Below are 20,333 nucleotides of genomic sequence, written 5' to 3'. Positions count from 1 at the left end.
TAATCAAGATTAAGGAGCGATACATAGCATAGATGTCAAGCACAATATGCGACATTTGTTGTCTATCACTACTAAATGTTGTTTATGTACTTAACGTACATTGTAAGGTGCTGTTCACAAATGTACACAGAGCACATTAACAATATCTTTATTAGTTCAAATGATAATATTTACCATATACTGTATATGAGTTCATGCAAAAAAAGTGTAGCCATGCTGGACTAATAACTGCACAGTTTTTTTTTTATAAAGTTTATACATAAGTGCACTGTGAATCCATGGAAATGACGTTTATGTTGCAGCTAAACACCTTACAAATTCACATCTGTGAGTAATAAGCAGTAACCAATCCAAGCCTCATTGATCAGAAACACATGAACACGTCTATTACAATAAATGATAATAATATACATCTTACAGGAGTAGAACATGTACAATAAAACGTGTGCATTTGTTGCACATAACACATGTTGACATTCTCAAAAGGCACCATCTGTCACCACTCCAGGGTCTTTGAGGTGGGTGTGGGTGTTGTGTACTGTACAAATTTCACATCCCCTGAAGCAAATTTGTGATGTTGGGCTGTAAAGACCACTGACTTGACTTGGCAATTACTCTTGTAAGCATATATATGAACACGTGCCGCACAAACTGAAAATATGCTGTCACATATATTGTACACCACAATTACCGTCAGAACCGTTCATATTTGGGTAATCAAATTACATGCATTCATTATACTTAATTATGCAAGATAAGTCAATGTACAGTAAACGTGTGTGTGGTATATTGTTTTTCTTGCAAATGAGGATGGACACATGTTGACATATAAAAATACGGCTGTTGCATGATATGTAAAACCATGTTAACATATTAAACATATCAGTGTCTGGGCTTTTTGTTTGGGTGCCAAATAAAACGTTTTTAAAATGTTTTTTCTCCTCTCACACTTTTCTTTCCTGAGTTTTTCCATCTTTCTAAATGATATTGGTGCATCCAAAAATTACATAACCTCTGGTGGATTATGATTAGAGTTGGTTTCTGATATTGTCCCTCATTCTGAAAATGTCTGCATCACATCTGCCTCATTTCAGGCCCTTTCAGTACAACAGGGCAGCTTACATTTCACAGGGATGATAAGACTTTGCAGGAAATGAAACTACATCACATGTTGTAGTAATAATAGTAATATATTGTAGTAACACATCTGATATATCAGATGATAAAAATGCAGCATATGTTCAATATAAACTAACCGGACTGTTGACCTTCAGACACGCAGATCTTTATATTATTAATAGCTACTATTGTTATTAGTATTACATCATTATCCTCTTGGCCAGCCGACTCTGCAGCAGATTACTGCGATGCTCCGATGAATCTGCTGACTCTCCCTGCCCCTAGAAAAAAATAAATAAAAAAAGACTTGCTTCTCTGCTGAGTCATGCATTGTGCCTCACAATAATGTTATCAATAGTCTGGGCAGTCTACTTTGAACCCGTACGCTCTCCACGATTTCCTCAACGATGCTTCACGTATGTCAGTCAGTGTCTTTATTTTCATCCTGAGCTTTCGGCGACATAACGGCAGGAGAGGAGCCAGCTGTCTGAGGCTGCGGGATCTGTCCTACATCTCGCCTTATGATGATTGCTGCGGCGTTTTTGGTCCTGTTAAGGCCGTACAGTATTCAATGTGTGCTGCTTTTGTTGTTGCTTTTGCTCGGGACTATAGCGACAATTTTGTTTTTCTGCTGCTGGCATCGCAGGCTCCGTAATGGAAAGCATCCAATAAAATCTGTGCTCTCCGGACGCACCAAAAGCCGCGGTGAGTAGCGCAGGCCAGCCGCATCTCTCCTCATGCCGACAGCTGATGTATGTCCACTGCATGTTCCGTATGTATTTGTAGTCTGTTTGGTCTGTTGGAAGCAAAGTCACCATCCTGACCATGTTTGTTGTATGGACTGTAAGAAAATGAACATACTTGTGTAGGCGTTGATGTGAAATGTGAAGACACTGAGATACAGGCTGTTATAGTTTATAGCTTTGAATAACATATCCTGTTGATGTGTGACATGTCATACTTCGTGGTCTATCATAATGTGTCACTCTAACGTGTTATCTGTCCTGCAGTTGGCCTGCGATCACATCATTTTCGATCAGAGGTAGGATGAACTTTTTTCATTATGGGTTTGAGTCTTTCCTCTAATGTCTAACAGCTATAGAGACACCAGCAGTTAAATGTATAAAAGCCTCATATGCTTTCTGAGATTTTCAGAAATAATATGAGAAATGTTTCACCCCAAAAGCCCGCTTGTTTGGACTTTAACAGAACTGCATGACTATTTTAAGGACCATGATGTGCGCAATGCGCATGTGTTATCAATGAATAATGTAGGTGATTTTGCTGTTTCATTCTTTAAGAGGGGTTGAAACTCGTTTCTCGTTTCGTGTCGTTTCTCAGAAGCAAAGTTAGCCAATGGACACCCATTTTATTATATGTTAGAGAAGATGTAACATTTGCCATCGTGTTTGATGTCTAAATGCGTCAAGTAGCGGTTCAGTAGCGCGTCAGTTTCCGTTACGCAGTTTGCTTTCAAAGTAAAACTACGACATATTAAATTCCTAAATCAAAATGCTCGAAAACAGACTAAACCACTACCACCACCAAAATAGCAACTCAAAATTAACCTTAACATTTTATATCATAGATGGTAAATGCTGTCTTAGTATCTTAGTAGATATAATTTCAGTGTTATATCAGTCAACTGCTGCTTCAGGAACGAATTTGTCTGTAATTTCTTTAAAACCAAAACTGTAACACATCTTTCTCTTTTAACTTTTAGTAAACTCATTATTTATTGAAATTACCATGTAGGCCTGTCAGTTTCATTGCTATTCGGTTTTACATGTTATTGCCTAAATAAAACTGTTTTGGGTGACTTTGTGGTTTTGAAGTTACAAAAGCTTCAGACTGTACCTTCCTGTGCAGGTTATGTTATTGAACCAGGACACTGAATCCCTACTGGCTCAGTACTGTAGCCAGTAGAGTTTCAGTATCATGTTCAAGGACACAACAGCAGAACAGTTACTGAGCCTTAATGCTGGGGAACAGTCACTGATTATTACTGTTGAACACACTAAGTCCAGGAATAAATAAATAAAACTCAGGGAGGCCTGTAAAGATGGTGATCAAATCCAGGTCAGATACCACAAGAGTACCTTCCTAGCTTAAGAAAGTTGAAACAATTAATATTCAAGTTATGATAAGGACTTTTAATTTGTATCGCTTAGTCTGCTGATTGTTTTAATCTGTTGCCAGCTTGACAGTTGTCCGTGTTTCTCAGGGCTTCAGGCACAGTCCACGTCACGCAAGAAGGAGCACACATGCTCGAGTGACAGAGGAAAAACCCAATCTGGTCGAGATCCCTGAGAGCGAACCAGATTCATCATCAAGTCTAAGAAAACGCAAAGTGAAGAAGAGAGTCCTGCCAGAATTTTACCAATCTGTACAAGTCACCCCCACACGCAAACCTGTAGGTATCCCCCTAACTGTAACCACGATTAACACTGATGATACTTTGTGTTTACTCCCTTCCACAGGGATGTCCGCGTGCCTCTGAACCTGGTAAGGATTCAGAAACGTGCTCAAGGACACATACAAATGTTTGTCTACAGGGTGTGAACCCTGCTCATGAAGGATGGCCACTTATAGCTCCCATGAAATGAAATTTTTGTTTTTTTGTGGCATCACCTTGTGTCTTTTCCAGTTATTGCTTGTAAGATGACAAATATAGATCAAAAAAGCGTTTTCACATGTAATTATTGTCAAGCACCTCGAACATATGAAAGCTGAAGGTTCAACACAAAGGAAAGGAAGGATCTCATTTTAAGGTCATTTCAAAGCACCCTTAAAGCCAGATTCTATAACCCTATTTATTAACCCTATCTATTTATTCATCAGGTAATATTAAAAATAAAAAACAAAAATAAGGACAAATAAGACAAATACAAGTTTTGTATTCAAAGAAATATTCAGCGGTCATCAAATTAAACAATAACTTTGGCTAATAGAAAGTTTAATATTCAAAGTTGACTGCTGCTGTTTTAAGTGTTGCAGCCTTGTGTTAAATAAAGATGTGCTAAATTTCAGATCACAGAGCATTCGACTCATGTAAAAATTATTCATCTATTAATCACTTGCATTAGTTGACCATTACCTGAGGGAGAACACAAACATGCCTTATGGTATCAGTTCTTGACTTATGTTTACTGAGCTGCAGACCCTCCAGTCTAACAGATTCTGAGCTCATTTTGCCTTTTTTTAGTAGTCATCTTAGTTGACATGCTGGTACGTGTCCTCTCTAATCTGTCCTAAATCAAGTTGGCATGGGAACGTAATACGTATCCTCATGCGGATGAACAGCTCAACTCTTTGTTTACTCAGTTTTAGGCCTTCAGCTTGTCATCTCTGAATCTTGGCGGCACCGCTTCAGTTACTACAGTGTTTTCCCCACCTTTCAGTATTTTTATCAGTTTCCAATGGTGCAGTTGAAAAGTAAGGTGAGGAGAGACAGGCAGTGTAACACCTGACCCATGTATTGATCCGTTTCTTCCTGGAAGGGAGCATGTGACTACAGGAACATAGAGCTGAAGAAGCACAGAAGCTCAGCCATAAATTCTTAAGGGAACCTAAACTACATTGGACTCTACTGGTTTGTCTCTGGCTGCAGCCTGTCTCCCAAAAATTTTGTCCATGTACAACTAATATGCAACAGTAAATATGTTTATAAGGGAATAGTAATTGCTAATTGTAATTGGATTGTGTTGAAGAGATAACGTTTAAGGTTAGAGACATCATTTTTTGGATAAATGTTTCAGAAAATAGATGAAATGTGTTTTCACTGAATATTTTATTGATATGTTCTATATCAACATTTAATACATAGATGCCCTAACATGCCCTCATTATGTTAGCAACGCAATAGGTCAGCATTATGTATCCTTATAAACATATCTGCTGTTGCAAGTTAGTTGTATATGAATGTAATCTCAAAGAGACAAGGCTGTTGTTGTTGTTTTTTTATGCACTGCTGCTCTAATCTGACAAAACAATTCAGATGTCACGTTTACAAAATCACAGAGACTGTGGCTGTTCCTGAACGTGTCAAAGTTTGAATGTCATTTATTGTATCCACCACATTAAATGTCCTTCACAACTTGTATCCAAAGTGCAAAGCGTTAGAGCTGTTTCTGCTGTGTGAAATTCTAATTTTGCACAAGACTTGACATGACTTGACACAATCATGTCTGAACTCAGTGTGTTCAAAGGAACCTATTGATCCCTACGATGCTGTTAGAGCTCCCTGCTTCCATTAGTTGTGTCGCAATGTTGTCGATAATGGACGCAAATAATATTTGTGCTTTTTCTTGTTGCCTCTGTTAGCAAGCACACGTCTGATCGATTTGATCGGAGACAGCTATCACCAAGACCAGAGACTCCAATAATACTTTATCCACATAATGAATAGCAACTTATGGAGAGAGATATGTAGCCTACACTAAATTATGCAAAATGAATAACCCAGGATAGTCGTCTAGTCTTGGTGGAAGTACATTTCTGTTGTTTTTACCTCATGATCTCTTTAAATGACTCTAACCAGTGTGAGGGATCTACCTCATTGCTTCACTAAAACATATGTATGCAACACTAACATGGGAATATAAAAAAATTTGTACTTGCAATGATTTGAGCTGGCTGACCACATAAATCTGTTCATAAACAGAATATTTTACAAATGCATCGTTTGTTGAATAGGAACTGCACATTTAGCAAATAGTCCATTTAAAGTATTCTGTCATTGTTTGATCAGAATCATTTCCCCCCCCGATAGATCCCCTGTAGCCATTGTATTTTCAAATGATACTGATAAACATAGTCAGAAAGCTGACAGTCATGCCTTACTCTTATTTTTTAACAGTAATTGCTCTTGAACAAAGAATGTCAAGTATTAACCAAGAAAAAATAAATCATGAACATTCCCTAACGTAGAGCAAATGCCATGTATTAAGTGAAGGGAGAGGGCCTCTAATCTCCCAGCTATTCTTATCCCTTCACAGTATGCTTCTTATATGAAAGAAAATGAAACCCTGACTCGTTAGAATAGTCACTTATTCTTATAGCAGCCCGACTATGTCATAATAATGAGCATCAGCTTTCAAAAAACCTTTTTGAGGCAGGATTATGAAAACAGATAAAAAAAAATGCAACACCAAGCTGCCTTTTCAGCACTAAGTTTTATCCTGATGAAAAATGATGCAATGATGAAAAAGCTGCTAATATTAACAGCATGTTGCTTTTATCAGCTCCGCAGACTTGACACTGACCCAGTGCTGAGAACAGATTCTCACAACTCCTGCTATTTAAAGACTAGAAATAATTTTCAGTAGCCTTGTCGAAACACTGCCAGAAGCTCTCCAATTTACTCCTCCATGCTTACATTTCATGTTGCAGCTCCTGCTTACTGCAGACTCACTCTTAATGCTCTGTTCAGGATCATAGCAGTTTGCCTGCCCATGTAACTGTTTTATCATAAAGCAAATGAAGTGTCATGATCCAGGTATTTTGCACTCCACCCCTGCTCCTTTTTCTGCTCGGATGTGTGTGTCTGGATTTGTCCTGTTGCTCAATCTCAGGTGTGTCAGGGTGAGGCAGGAAATTGTAACAAAAGGTCACGCATTCATTTTTCTTTTTTTTCTGATATTGTGTTATTGGCAGTCAGAATTAAAAGTCTGCAATGACTGAAGACAAAATAGCAAAATCAGAGATAGTCCCCCAAATGATTCAATTAAAGATGCAGTTTTTTTTCTTATTATATTTGTCTGGTAAAGTAAGCTTGACCGGTTTAAATGTAAACCTAGTTAATCCTACTTAAATCGAGTGCAATCCCTTTTTTGTGCTCTCCATCCTCTCAGGTAATTATCTCAACCGTACGCTGCGCGGTTGAAACCTCGTGTACACCGTATGCAGTTATGCAATCGTGTCCAAAGTCCTCTCGCCAGTATATTCCCTGTGGACCTAATGCGCGTCTGTTGTGAAGTCTGTGGCAGCCCTTGTCCTCTTGTCCCCCCTTCCCCCCCTGCTTTTGATGTATTTGTAGCCAGCCAGCACCTTTGTGAGAGGATGGCGCTCTAACACCGCCGTCACCGCTGGGCGCCTGCTGTTGTTGGCTACCGGGTATGACGCGGAGACGCATGCAGGCTGCTCTCCCATCACGGTCCAGCTCTGCCTCGACAGCACACAGCGTACCATCCCCACAGCCCTCTGGAGATCTGACATCACCCCACATCCTCAGTGCTCACATAAGGGACGAACTCGTGGCCGGAGCATCCCTCAAAGGGCGTGGCACCCTTTTGATAATGACGCACGAAATGTGTGACTGAAGCGTGGAAGCTAATAACTCGCAAAATAGGATATTTTTTTTTTCTTCCTGCTGAGAGGTCTCCATGTATACAGTGGTGGTAAGTCTTGCTGTCGACCTGGCGGGGGAGCCAGATGCTACTGATTTCACATTGGCTTTATTTGGCTTAATCTTTTATTGTTATGGATCTTTCATCTTTGCGAGCTGGTGGTTCGTGTCACGGCGCTTCCTCACACCTAAAATGCGCACACATTTCGCACTTTGAGCCACGATGGTGAGAAATGACTGAGATGTGTGCGCGTTATTTCATGCGCTGTGTGAACATCAAAACAAGCATTGTGGATTTTTTCCCCCCCCTTTATCCCCGTTTTCTTTTGTCTCACAGAGCTCCAGTTCGGGGAACCCTTCCCTGCACGGCTCCATGTCTTCCTCAGCGGATTTCTCAGACGAGGATGATTACAGCGTTAAGTCTGGGTCGGCATCACCGGCACCCGGAGACACTTTACCCTGGAACCTGCCCAGACATGAGCGGTCCAAGAGGAAAATCCACGGAGGATCCGTGCTGGACCCGGCTGAGAGAGCCGTGCTCAGGATCGCAGGTGAGGAACAGTCTCCTTGTTGCCCTGTAAGCGGCGAGTGGATACACTATAATATACAGCGGGCTAGATGGGGGCTCAGCTGCTTTTAGCGACTTGTTAAGGTGTGCCCAGTTTTATCTGGGGTCACGAGCAGGGGCTGTAGTGATGTGGATGTGAAGGTATTTTGGTACGCTCCTCTTCTGGATATTATACCTTGAAATTATCCAACGTTACTGGATTGGATTCTCATCTGCAGCTTAAACAACAAATTTCATTGTATCATTTTCTATTTTAATATGAATTATCTGTTGAGACGCGCACGTCTTACGTGGACAAAGGTTTATAATATGAGAAAATCTCAGAAAACAAAACAACAACAACACCGAAAAGATCTTTCTGACGTGGACTCTGTTTCTTGCTTGATAACAGATTAAGATTAGATTTAAGTTTTATAGCACCGATTTAAGTGTTTTATAATGATACTTTGATGTTATTTAGCATCGTAAAATCCCAGGCAGAAATGTAACATAGCAGGCGTCACTTCAGACGGACTTTTGGGTGGTGAAGTTTGCTCGCACGCTTGCACCTCACGGGAATCTGTGTGAGATGAGTGACAGCTGATGGGCCACCGGCACAGCAATCATCTCAAACAGTGCTGCTAATCTGACTAAAATTGTTTGAAAGTCAGGTGGACAAAGGCGAAAATGAAAGTGGTCACAAAGTGGTTACGAGCCGGTGCAGAGAAGCCCGACAAGGAAAAGCGTTTCTTATCACACACACTGTAAAAAATGAACAGTTCATTCACTCTGGGTTTCACATCTTAGTTTACTCGCTGGGGAAGAGTCGTCAATGTTGGCTGAGACTCGGAAGGGGAGGGTTTTAACCTCTTGTTTTAATAAAATTAGATTTCAATTTGACGTTCATTACGTTTAAGTTTCAGTGTTAAACCGGTGTGCGCGTTAAGACGGACATCTTTTGCAGCGCAGCCGACAGTCCTTCCTATCAATCCAGCGGAGTCCGGAGAGGAAGTGTCGCCTATTGGACAAACCGCAGACAAGGGAGGGATGTAGGGCGTCTCCTTTTTAACGCAACAACAGCGCCGATCACTCCTGAGTCCTCCGCACATACACGCGCGCACAAACACACACGCATGCACGCACGCACGCAGACACACATACGCCGTGTCCCTGTCCGCCGCTGCTGAATGTCCAGTTTGTGGAGCCCGGGTTATGGCTCAGTACGCACCGCAGGCCAACGTGCTCTCCGACGAACAGGAATACCTTCAGGCTTACGAGGATGTGTTGGAAAAATACAAAGGTAGGATCAACGCTGATTGGATGTTGTTATTAGGCTTTAGGGCGATGAAGAAATTGTCAGATTGCTGCTTGACAGTTCAGTAAATGTCAGCCTGCCCCCCGCCCCTCTCTCTGTTGACTGGCCGGTCTTACTGTCTTTATCCCTGCAGTGGAAAAGTGGGAATATTTCCTGCATGACATCACATTAAGGCTGATTTTTAGTAGTCAGGACAAAGACTTCATTGTAAATTGTTGATTGTGGATCATGTCTCTTGCTTAGCTGTTAAATGGGAATATTTAGTACCTAATATGTCCGGAAGCCAGATGATGACAGTTTCTACGTTGCTTATTGTCAAAATGTAAGGTCTAAACAGAGAAATCAAGCCTGATTTGTTTGGTTTTTGTTTTGTTTTTTTGATACTTTCACTGTATAAGTGATATATTTGTATAGGGTGAGCACCCAGGGGAATATCACTGATTGAATATTGCTTATGTGATCTGTGTGGTGTCTCTAGGCACACAGGACAATGACATAGCAGGGTGAGGCATTAGCTCCTAGCTCATGTCACTCCACTGTCGCTGTTCCTTTTGACTCTATCTCATTAATTGGAGCAAGTCCATCACACATAAGAAGTCTGTGTTATTTAGTGTCTCTGTGACAGCTAGCTACACATGCAGTCCCAGGCCAGGCCAGTGGAGATCTGGTGGAGTTGAATTCAAACAGACAGCAGTGCTTTTAACTCTTTGTGTTCCCCCTCCACATAAGGATAAATAGTAAAACAATAACCACCACAGAACCACTGTCACTGCTGCACGCTTGCCGTGAGCGTGTTCTCTCAGCTGTTTGGGTGTTGCAGCAAGCAGGGCCAGTCAGCTGTGGTATAAGGCTTAAACACCCTGACTGGACTCTAATGGGATCATATGATGTGGCATCATTAGGAATCTGTAGCTGTTGTCTGCAGGCAGAGGAGCTGTGACACACAATGAGCTTACTGATTTTTCCTGTTTTCTTCTATGACTAACTACGATTAGATGTTCTGTAATTAGTTTTTACATGTTCTATATTGATTTTTTGGGGAGGTATTTGACTCCCCACCAGTTGTTGCACGAACAATGAGCTTATCAAGGAAGGGTAAGACATTTTTTGGTATGTTTTTGATCATTTTAACAACAAATTTCAAGGTTTATGTCGAGCCTCACTATAATGCTGAAGATTTTCACTTGTAGTCTCAAAACCCTGTTTGTCACATTTGCTGGTTTTTAAATGTTTTAAAATGGGCTGAATCTAGTGTTTAGTTTCTTTTCTTGTCAGCATTTTTTCTGCTCTTTAATATGTGGTTATTGAGTGATCCTGGTCCAAACTTGAGATTAGCTGGTGGGCTAATCATTACTTCTAGCAAACTCAGCTATAATTCTGTTTCCATCTACTTTGTTTCAAAAAAAAAAAGAAAAAAAAAAGCTTTGACTGAAAGAATTTCTCAACATTTATTTACCAGAGGGCATTTAGGGAGAGAGGCAGCAGGCTGTAAACATTGGTTCAAAATTGTTTTTGCAAAAGCTGTGGACTGCTTGTGTCTGCAAAATTACTGGTGAGGGGGTGACAATTCCTATGTTCAAAATATAAAATAAAATGTAACTTATGCACTGTATGTTGGAAGGAGTGCAATTCAGTACTGGATGATGTAGTTGAGAAATGTATCTTTACATCAGCGTCAAATACCTTTTACCTTCGTAATGTACATTTCTCTTCCCAGTCAAGACAATGTCTTCCAACTGTAAAAAAACTAAAATAGTTTGTTTTCCTCTCTTTAGAGAATACATTTTTCTATAGGGCGCTGGCTAAGTGCTGTGAAAATCTCTATTTTTACTGTTGCTTAAGTTTCATTTGCAGTTGATAAGATCATCCAGAGCCCCAAGCTTCTCTCCATGTGATGTGTAGAGTATCAAAGGGAGACATTTTTGTACCAAAAATCATTAACAGTAACCAGACAAACACAACCAAACAGAGCAGTAAACAGAGCAGCAAACAGAACAGCCAGTGGGGCAGCTATAAAGATGTAAACAGATTTTTCTTTGTCTCACCAAATCATGATGTGAGAATGGACCATTTCCTTAAGTAAAATCTGGAAGTTCACGCAAATCTTCTCAAACGTGTTATTATCTGATCTGTCTGGTTTATGTTTATGTGGGTGCTTGTCACTTGACTGTCTAGTTTAAGTCATCAAACACCCCCTAAGAACGTTGAGCTGTCAGGTCACGAGAAAAGATAAAATCTGGAGGAATAAGATGTAAAGGCTTCACTGGAGTGGGTGAGTGAGTGAGAGAGTGAGTGAGTGACTGTCATGTGGTGTGTTACATTCCACCAGCACAATCTTTTGTGAAGTAAACTGACAAATAGCAGTGAAGCAGTGAAATGCTGCATGAAATCCTGAACTGTGTTTGACAGAAATGTGAGTTCAGGAGTTTTGGTGACTCAGCATAACAGTCAGCATGTGTGTAGTTTTTGTTGTCCTGGGTGTAAGAATGCCACAATAATTAGGCATTATTAGAGCTAATAGTACACTGAATGCAGGAATTAAATTGGTTCAGGCTGAAATTCAATGCAGGCGTTACAAAAGACTGTAAACTTGAGCATTGAGTGAAAGACATGCTTTAGCTGCCCCACACAACAGTTAATGGCAGTGGGCAGTGGCTGTGTGGGATCACACACTTGCAGAGCCTGCTCGGTAGGCCGGCAGCTCGAAGGGGCCATTAGAGTTTCCCAACAGTTGATCGTCCTCTGTCACCAGCAAAGATTTAGTGGATTAGACATTTGGCGGTTCAGTCAGCTCTTCTCGCAGTTCACCCTGTTTTTAAGATGCCATATGGCATAAATGGTTTCATTAGATTAAATGTACTTGTGTATTTGTAGAGCTGAACCCAAATAAACATGTCCTGCTTTTTGACAGTTATTATTCATGATATTGTTATTTTTTTATTTGTTATATTTTTTTCAAATGTTTTACCTGCTTTCCCTTGTTCATGCACAGATTTTTTTTTGTGTGTGGCCAGCTATATTTTTATCCACTGGTATTAAGAAATACAACTATTATAGAAATAAATGTAAACGAAATGGATTAAATAGGGTACTAGCTAAAGCTGAATCTGTGAAAGTACACTACAGTGCATGAGCTCGTCATGCACTCTCATATCTCTTTAGGATGCCGACTCTGTAAGTAGTGTGTTATAGGAGGGTGTGGTCTGTCACTGTCTGCCTAACGTTTCTGTCTGTGAATCATTATGGTCTGCATTATGACTTCATCTCTCATTATCAGAGGGTCTTCTGTGGATACGCTAAGGAAATGTGTAATCATTAAGATCATCCATTTCATATGTGTTATCTGGCAATATCAGACACGGTAACTAGTTCCAGAGCATTGTGTTTTTTGCATAGTCACTGCTTTTGTCCATCCTCCTGGGCCTTGCCCAGCCCAGCCCCTCTGCTCCATGTCGACAGCCCACTCATCACATTCACATGGCCCAGTGGCCCACACACACACACACACACACAGCAGGCTGCCTCTATGGAGACTGTCTGCTACCGTACAAAAGACACTTTGTTTTTATGCGAGCAGCGTCCAAGTTCCAGAGACCTGTTCATGTGTCAGCTTGATGGCAGTGACGCTCCCTTTACTGGCTGTTCATTGAGCTTTAAACGTTAAGAAGCCACACTCTTTGAAATTGGTCTCTACCCACTTAACAACCTACAGAGTAACATTTCTATCGTAATATTCTGCATGCACAGTGGTGGGCCATCGTAGCCTCCCTGTCCCATTAACTCAACAGCTCAGCATATTAGGTATTTAATAGCTGGACAGTTGAAACCAACCTATTTAAACATACAGTGGATTTGATATGATTTAGATAATATAATCACAAGACTATCTTATTATCAAGGGCAATTTCACAGCTACCACAACCAAAATCCCAAGTGCTAATGGACAGTTAATTGCATTAGATTTTTTTGTTCAGCATCCAGCTCAATTTAGAGATCCCTAATGTCACACTAACATGTACCAGGAGCTGCTCTGACCCTCAGACAGCTCCTTTTGGTTTCCTTTTACAACTAGATGTTTTCTCAGATCACTATGTCAGTTTATATCTGTGCCGAAAGAAAATATCTCATTGTTTTGCAGTACGTGTCCCTCAGTTTTGCAAGGTTTTATGTGGAAAACAAAATGTCAAAAAGCTTTCTAGCCTTCTACTGTAAATACACAGCACACTATATCTACACATGTTAAAATGTAATGTTGTTCATGCAGCCAAGCCCTTCATTGATCTAATCAATAGAGTTCATTTAAAATGGGCAGTGTAATCCAAACCGGCAGAGCTCTCAGAAAGCTTTTCACTGCTCCATCTGTCTTTAGCCACAGAAGGACGTCTATATTTTATTTAGTCTTCACTCATATTCTGTTCTTATGTTTCTCATTTTGAGATATGCATGCACCCTTCTGGAATTTATTTTAGTAATATTACCATATTCTTTTAAAAGTTATATGAACTATCACTTTAATGCAATGTCATGCAGTTGCATTATATCTCTGTCTGAGTGTGACACCAGTCCACTGTTGTATTTCTAAATGTTGTATTTATCTGCTGTCATGGTGATGGGAAGGCCAGCATGACTGAACCTCATTCCACACCTCTGCTTAGCTCCTCTTACATGAGATCATCTTGTGCCTCTCTGTCCCACCCCTGACTCACGTTCTGTTTCCTTTCCTCTTTCACTCCAGCAGCACCACCCTTCTCTGCTCAATGCAGCAGATGCTGGGAAGCAATCCCATACCAGCAGTACAAAACAGCTTTCCTTTCTCCACTGTTTCATGGGTGGCCAAGAACTGAGTTGTTCCATCTGTTTTTTGTGTTGAATCTAAAGCTGTTGTTTTAAAACTGTGGCTATACTCTGATGAACTGTCTTCTATCAGTTCTTTACTTCATTTTCCTAATATTTAAAGTAGGTATCAGTGCAATTTGTGTTTTTGTCTTTTTGGCGGCCTTATTATGAGTGTTGTTGTTTTTTTTTCCCCAAATAGAAATCTGTTTACGTTGAGTCATAATTGTGTGAATGTAGCACAACTAAGACCAGATTAATTTAAGTTAAGTCTTGAGAAGGATTCTCTAGAATAAGAGAGTCTGGGGAGCAAAACAGATTTCCTAACATGTACAAATACTCACTCAAATGTGGCTGTGGCAGCTGTTGTACGCATGAGGACTAGTGGTGGCGTGTTAGCAACTGTGTGTGTGTGTGTGTGTGTGTGCTTGAATGTTTGTGTGTATTTCCCATTAGCTGTCATTAATGCTTCCTCCTTTCCTCTCCTTGACTTAGCTGAGTGCCATTTGTAGTAATATCTCATGCCTAAGGGCACTTTCTCAGCTTCACCTTCATCTTACATTTACTTTTCATAAAGCTTTATACTTGAACATCACTAATGGCTACATTTAGTGTTACTTCTGAACAACCTGAAATTTTATAAATGTAATAATTCACTTAGCCTGAATTTAAGGGGACTCTTGTTTCTTCTCAGTCATAGACAATATAATAACCTCCATGGAGATGCTCAGACATTGTACCCCCTTTCTTGGTTTCTTGCTTCGTCTTTACCAGGTGACTGAATAAAAGACTGACTGGAAGGGCTGCTTTGAAGGCTTGGCAACCTGTTTCAGTTACTAAGCTGTTCCAGGCACATTTTTCACATGCTGCCCTGCCCTTGTCAGACGACAGGCTGCAGTGTTCTCACTTACAAGAAATGACAAAAATGCATGTTCAAGTATCCCCCTCATCATCGCACTTGTGTTTTTGTTTACCACCATGTTGACAACAAGGTCATTAAAATGCAGTGGAAGAAGGTAGCCATTTTGTACTGAGTCATCACTTATGCAGGGGGAGGGGTTCTTTTGTCTGCAAAGTACATTAAACCTTCAAAAACCATCAATGATACTCATCTGATTAGCATTTTAGGTTGCTGTAAGTTACAGCATATCATTTATGCCATGTTATCCATAATGTTTTTCTGTCAGAGGGTCCACACATACCAGACCGGACCTGTATATTCAGATCTCTTCCACTGCTATGCAACACCTCGTACACACGTCTTTGCACACTGAGCAGGTTGTGGCACAAGAGATGTTAAATGAGAGCTGTTGAGCAAGAATGTTTAGCGAGTCCTTGTCGTAGGCTGGAAGGTTGAGGGCTTTTCAGTTTAGTCTTTGTGTCTGTTTTGGTTTCCCTCCCATACGAGGTCAAGAGGATTACACAGGCTGGATTTTGATTGCTAGGACTTTTTAACGCTGCTCTGCCCAGAATTTGAGGATATTTCAGGCTGTTCTGACGTAACAAGATGCCATTGGGTGTCACTGGCCCCCTGTGCCACACGGGGAAACAAAAATTTAAACGGTTTATCCTTTCTTCCATTCAAAGAAGCTTGAAGAAATGCAGCAATGAAAGATCGGTATGAGGTGCTCTAGTCTGTTCAGCTGCTGGTTGTAAAAGTCAGATTATTTGTTGATGGACATGACCAGTGTCAGGAATCTGTAGTCTCTGTAAATTCAGCAGTGGCCATATATGTCCTATACCTAACAGATAGTTCTTTTGGGTTGGATAACTCACCCAAAAATATGAGACAAAGACTTAAAGTCCACAAATACATATTCATTCGTCAACTCTAATGCAGATTTTATTCTACCACAAGCATTTACTTGAGTCATCTTTGTTGTATGTGAGGAAATGAAGGACGTCACGTAAGTGGCACAGATTATGTGGCCTGAAGTTGCAGGGGCAGCATGGTTTGTTGCTATTTATAGCCATGCACATGTGCTTTGCCGAGGTCTACAAATAAGTGTCTCAGGAGCTCTACACCGCCTGTTTGAATGCTGTGGTCGACTCATGGCTGTGGACACACACATGGGCCACAGTGACTCTTGTGCAATACTGGCTACTGCGTGCGATGTGCATTGTGAAAGAGTCTTCATATACTGTTCCATATGCATATGCAAATAATTACAGTAGTCTGTTAGTAATCAATAATTAATACTTAACTACTACCAGTTTAACTTCCTGCTGTAATGTAAATTTCTGATGGAGGCTTTGGTGACTATAGTTTTTCTAGACAGAGCCCAGTGTGCCAGATGTAATATGAAAGAGAGGTGGTTTGTCAGGCTTACATGACCCTTCAAATATCAACACATTAAAGTCAGAGGTCACAAACTGCTGGTTACAACATTTTAAGCTTTTCCCAGTCCTCTAAACTACCTGGATTTAAAGTTAGAATATTGAAACAATAAAATCTGGGCATTATTTTTTGGTACTGAAAGCAACGTGGTAAATCTAAGGTGTTTTTGTTAAAATGATGTGTTGTATGTAGCTGTCATCAGTGGTCACAGTTTGGAGGCTTTTCACACTTTAAGGAAACTTTTTGCAGTGAAATAAACATCATGCATTCACTGTCATCAAGTGTAACATGATGTGTTAATGTTATTATAAGATCAGTTTTCCCTGAGTATCATACCAGAACCAAAAAAGTTGGTTACGTAGTCACTGGTTAATTTGCGTCTCAGCAGTTTGCAGTTTGTGATCACGTATGTGCTCTCGTGTTGTCATTTTTAAAAACCTGAAACCAAACCTGAAATAACTGATACTAGACTTAAAACTCCACATTTGCTTAATGCAAAATAGTGATGGCTGAGTTTTTTATTCTGGTCCTCTTATCTCTATTGCTGCATGTTAAATTTGCAGTCAGCTGTCAGAATTATCTTCACAAGGATGTTGTTTAGGCTTACAGGTGAAACTGAAAGGATAGTTTGGTGTGACTGGTTGAAAGCTGTTTTGTGTATGAAGCAAATCTAAACCGTGAGACAAGACACTGGTGCGTGTCTGCATGGTCAGCTGTCGCACTGTAGCAGTTATACATGGAAAAAAAGTGAGATATGTGTAAAATAAATAAAACCCAAGTAGTGTAACTACAGAATTTAATAGATGTGACATGTGGAATATGATTGATTAAACTGATAACATTGTGCAACACCAGGGGAATGAGTGTATGATGATGTTTGATATGACAATATGTCGCTGTTTTTCTGACAGGGATGGAAATAGTTTTCTGTTTAATACTAATAGTAGTTAGTTAGTTAGTTGTAGTACTGGTAATGCATGACTACTGCTTTTAAGTCGTGAGAGTTTATTGTCTTTTGGAATGATACTCAACCAAATGCTTGTTTGTGTTCTCACAAGATCCTCAAGAGGGCACCACACTACTCATCACTACTCAAGACATCTTCATTTGCTGCTTCCTAGTTCTGCTTCTGTTTATAAAGTCAGTGTAAAGGCACTTTAGCACTTTTTCACACCATCTGACGGCGACTGATGCTGATGTGAGTCTGCTGAGTGTGTCTGTTGGCAGTAGTCTGTGCAGTGTGTGAAGCACAGTAGCCTGTTGTTGACCATGTCTGATAACTGGTGTTTCCTGGAATACTCGCTCAGCCAATCTATATTAATGAGTTTCTCAGGAGAGGTTTATATATTATGCAGCAAAGAGCTTAGATATGGGCATTACAAACCAAAATGGTGACTTACTGTGGGATGCACTGCTTTATCGCTCTGCTGTGGAGTCACATGGGCAGACACATCAGCAATGGCACTGCTGGTACGTCTCTCACTGCACACATTATTAATAAGGAGACAGACTTTGTACATTTAATTCTATTGCTTATTATTTCTTAGGATACTGTCAATGATAAATGTTTTAGTCAGATTCTGCTGAGACTGATTTGTTGCTTCCCTGGCATTTGGCTAAAACCTTGATCTAGATGTGTAGACCGTTATGTAAAATCATTGCGAGACCAACCCACTTTCCAATTCTCAACAGCTTTTACACATGCACTATTTTTAGATGAACTAAATGTAAGAATCTGCAGCGTGTACTGTCACAGGGCTAATAAGGTCTCCACATTATCCTGAATATGCATGTTTCTTTCTTTATGGTCACCCAGAATAATCAGTGTCCAATTTTTAAGCCACAAAAGGCAAATGTTAATTGCTATTTGCCTGCATGTGTTCTCAGGTATTTCTGCTGATGTAAACATTGTGGTCTTGTCAGCTGCACTGTATGAAAACCTTTGAAAGTTAAGGTTTATGGTTGAACATGTTCATGTTGCTCAAGATATATTAGCTAAGTTATTAATAATAAAGTGACTTGTGCTGTCATTTTAAGTTATTGTAATTGCTCTGAAACTGCAGCTTAAATAAACTGACTGCATCCTGCCAGAGCAAGTTTGAGTCATCAGGAAACATGTTGAGAAAGAACTTTTCTTCTTTTTTTCTTTTTTTTTTTTTCAAAATAAGAAACACTGATTTGTCTGTGGTTTTGAGCGCTGCTGCTAGATACAAACCAAACTGAACGGAAAGTCAAAATAGCAAGCAGCCGTGGAAAACCTGACAGGACTCGCTCTGGATGCTTGATGAGAAAAGGGAGTCACGGCTGCCCTAGAGGCTGGTAGGCTGGTAGGCAGGTAGGCAAGAAGACGGAGACTGTCAGCGCTTCTTCAGTCGCTTACCCACATGGCTTCGGTCTACCTGAACCACAGCTCTGTCGACAGCCCTCTGGAGCTAGTGCACAGGATGAAGTACCCGCTAAAGACCGAGAGGGAGCATAGAGCTCACCTGGTAACTCTGATGTGCTGCATGGGTCAGTATTAACCTTACTGCTTTTTTGGCATTTCCTTCAAAGATTAGTCATGCCTGTGCTTGCTATTACTGCGCATAGGGTTAGGTCATAGAATATCCTCGAGCAAAACTTATGTAGTGATTTGCACTGAGGTTTAATAAAGGGAGGAGGTTATCTGTGTTGTTAATCCTGTGGCCAAAGTTCAGGAAAGTAGTTATCTTGTAAAGTGGTGCTGTGGAAAAATAGAGCAGTGGACTCAAAGTGAGCGCGCTGGCAAATTGTTGTTAATGTTATCAATTGTGCTTGAGAGTTTTTTTGGTGTTCACTGAGGATCGTTTAGAGGAGTTGTGTCTGACAGACTGGGAGACGTGGAAGCAGTGAAATGAGTCATGGTTGTGGTGACTGGCCTGAATCCTGCTCTGCCCTGACATGGGATAGAGGATGAAAATACAGCCTTGAAAAGTACGAGTTGTTCATAAAGTTGATGACGAAACATAATGATGCAAGTGTGGCTTTTCTTTTTCTTCATACAGCTACTGCCAGAAAGTAATTGAATATGAGAATTTAAATCAGTTTCCTTTTGCTTTTTAATTGCTTCCATTTGCGTTCTGTTTTCATGCGTGCCACTGGCTGCAGAAAGTCTGCTTGCTATGGTGACGGGAAGCTAAAAACAAAATGTGGTCAAGAGCATGCAGGAGAGAGTGATGTCATTTCAGCCTCTGGTAAATCACATCCTTCTCTTTAGCCACTGGGACTTGCGGTCTTCATATGTCCATACTTTTCCATGTGACTCTCACTGAAACTGTAAATCCAAATAAAACATAGCACGTTGACAACAGAAGTAAAAGATTAAGCTGCAAAAATGCAAAAAACTGATAAATGCTTCAAAACGTGCAGGCATGTACAAAGCAGAATTAGGCTTGTCTAATGACAGCCTTCTTTAAAAGTCCTACGTGTTACCCAAACACTTCTGTGATGATTGCCCTGTAATTCACTAGGTGCCTTTTTCATTTTTTTCCTCAGATGAAAGAGACAGAGTGCAGAAGAAGACATTTACAAAATGGATAAATCAGCATCTGATGAAGGTAAGAACTCATGCATTATAATTGCTTGCTATTTTCCCCTTCTGTTATAACGTCAAATTTAGAATTTCTGTATGTGAAAACTGATCTAAAATCTCTTTCATCTATGTTCCATGTTTTCATATGAGACCAATATTTATTAATGCAGAGATGAAAACTAAATAATAGTAACAACTCCAACATTTTTTTTTTCCTCCACAACAATCTGCAAGCTGTTTTCTTCCAACATAAACGATCCATTGGAGAAATATTGGCAGAAATAA

The 20,333-nt window shown here is 40.3% G+C and overlaps 1 protein-coding gene across 19 annotated transcripts in view; it reads left to right on the top strand.

Moving 5' to 3' along the window:
* The first annotated feature begins 113 nt into the window (after positions 1 to 113).
* The window catches only part of dst (dystonin), a 96,866-nt gene continuing 76,646 nt past the window's right edge, over positions 114 to 20,333 (top strand). For 15 of the 19 annotated variants that reach the window (XM_046401702.1, XM_046401704.1, XM_046401703.1 and 12 more), the window contains exons 1-5: positions 114 to 1,824; positions 2,130 to 2,161; positions 3,344 to 3,532; positions 7,803 to 8,016; positions 20,012 to 20,073. In XM_046401702.1, coding sequence (XP_046257658.1) covers positions 1,641 to 1,824; positions 2,130 to 2,161; positions 3,344 to 3,532; positions 7,803 to 8,016; positions 20,012 to 20,073 — 681 coding nt within the window. In that variant the 5' untranslated portion in view covers positions 114 to 1,640. Of the gene's footprint in view, positions 1,825 to 2,129; positions 2,162 to 3,343; positions 3,533 to 7,206; positions 7,518 to 7,802; positions 8,017 to 9,111; positions 9,313 to 20,011; positions 20,074 to 20,333 lie in introns of those variants that run through there. The other 4 variants (XM_046401699.1, XM_046401698.1, XM_046401697.1 and 1 more) reach the window with 3 other exon arrangements.

Source organism: Scatophagus argus, chromosome 10, assembly GCF_020382885.2.
Source record: "Scatophagus argus isolate fScaArg1 chromosome 10, fScaArg1.pri, whole genome shotgun sequence".
NCBI lineage: Eukaryota > Metazoa > Chordata > Actinopteri > Scatophagidae > Scatophagus > Scatophagus argus.
The sequence above is the reverse complement of the archived record's forward strand: the minus strand, read 5'-3'. Positions and strand labels throughout refer to the sequence as shown.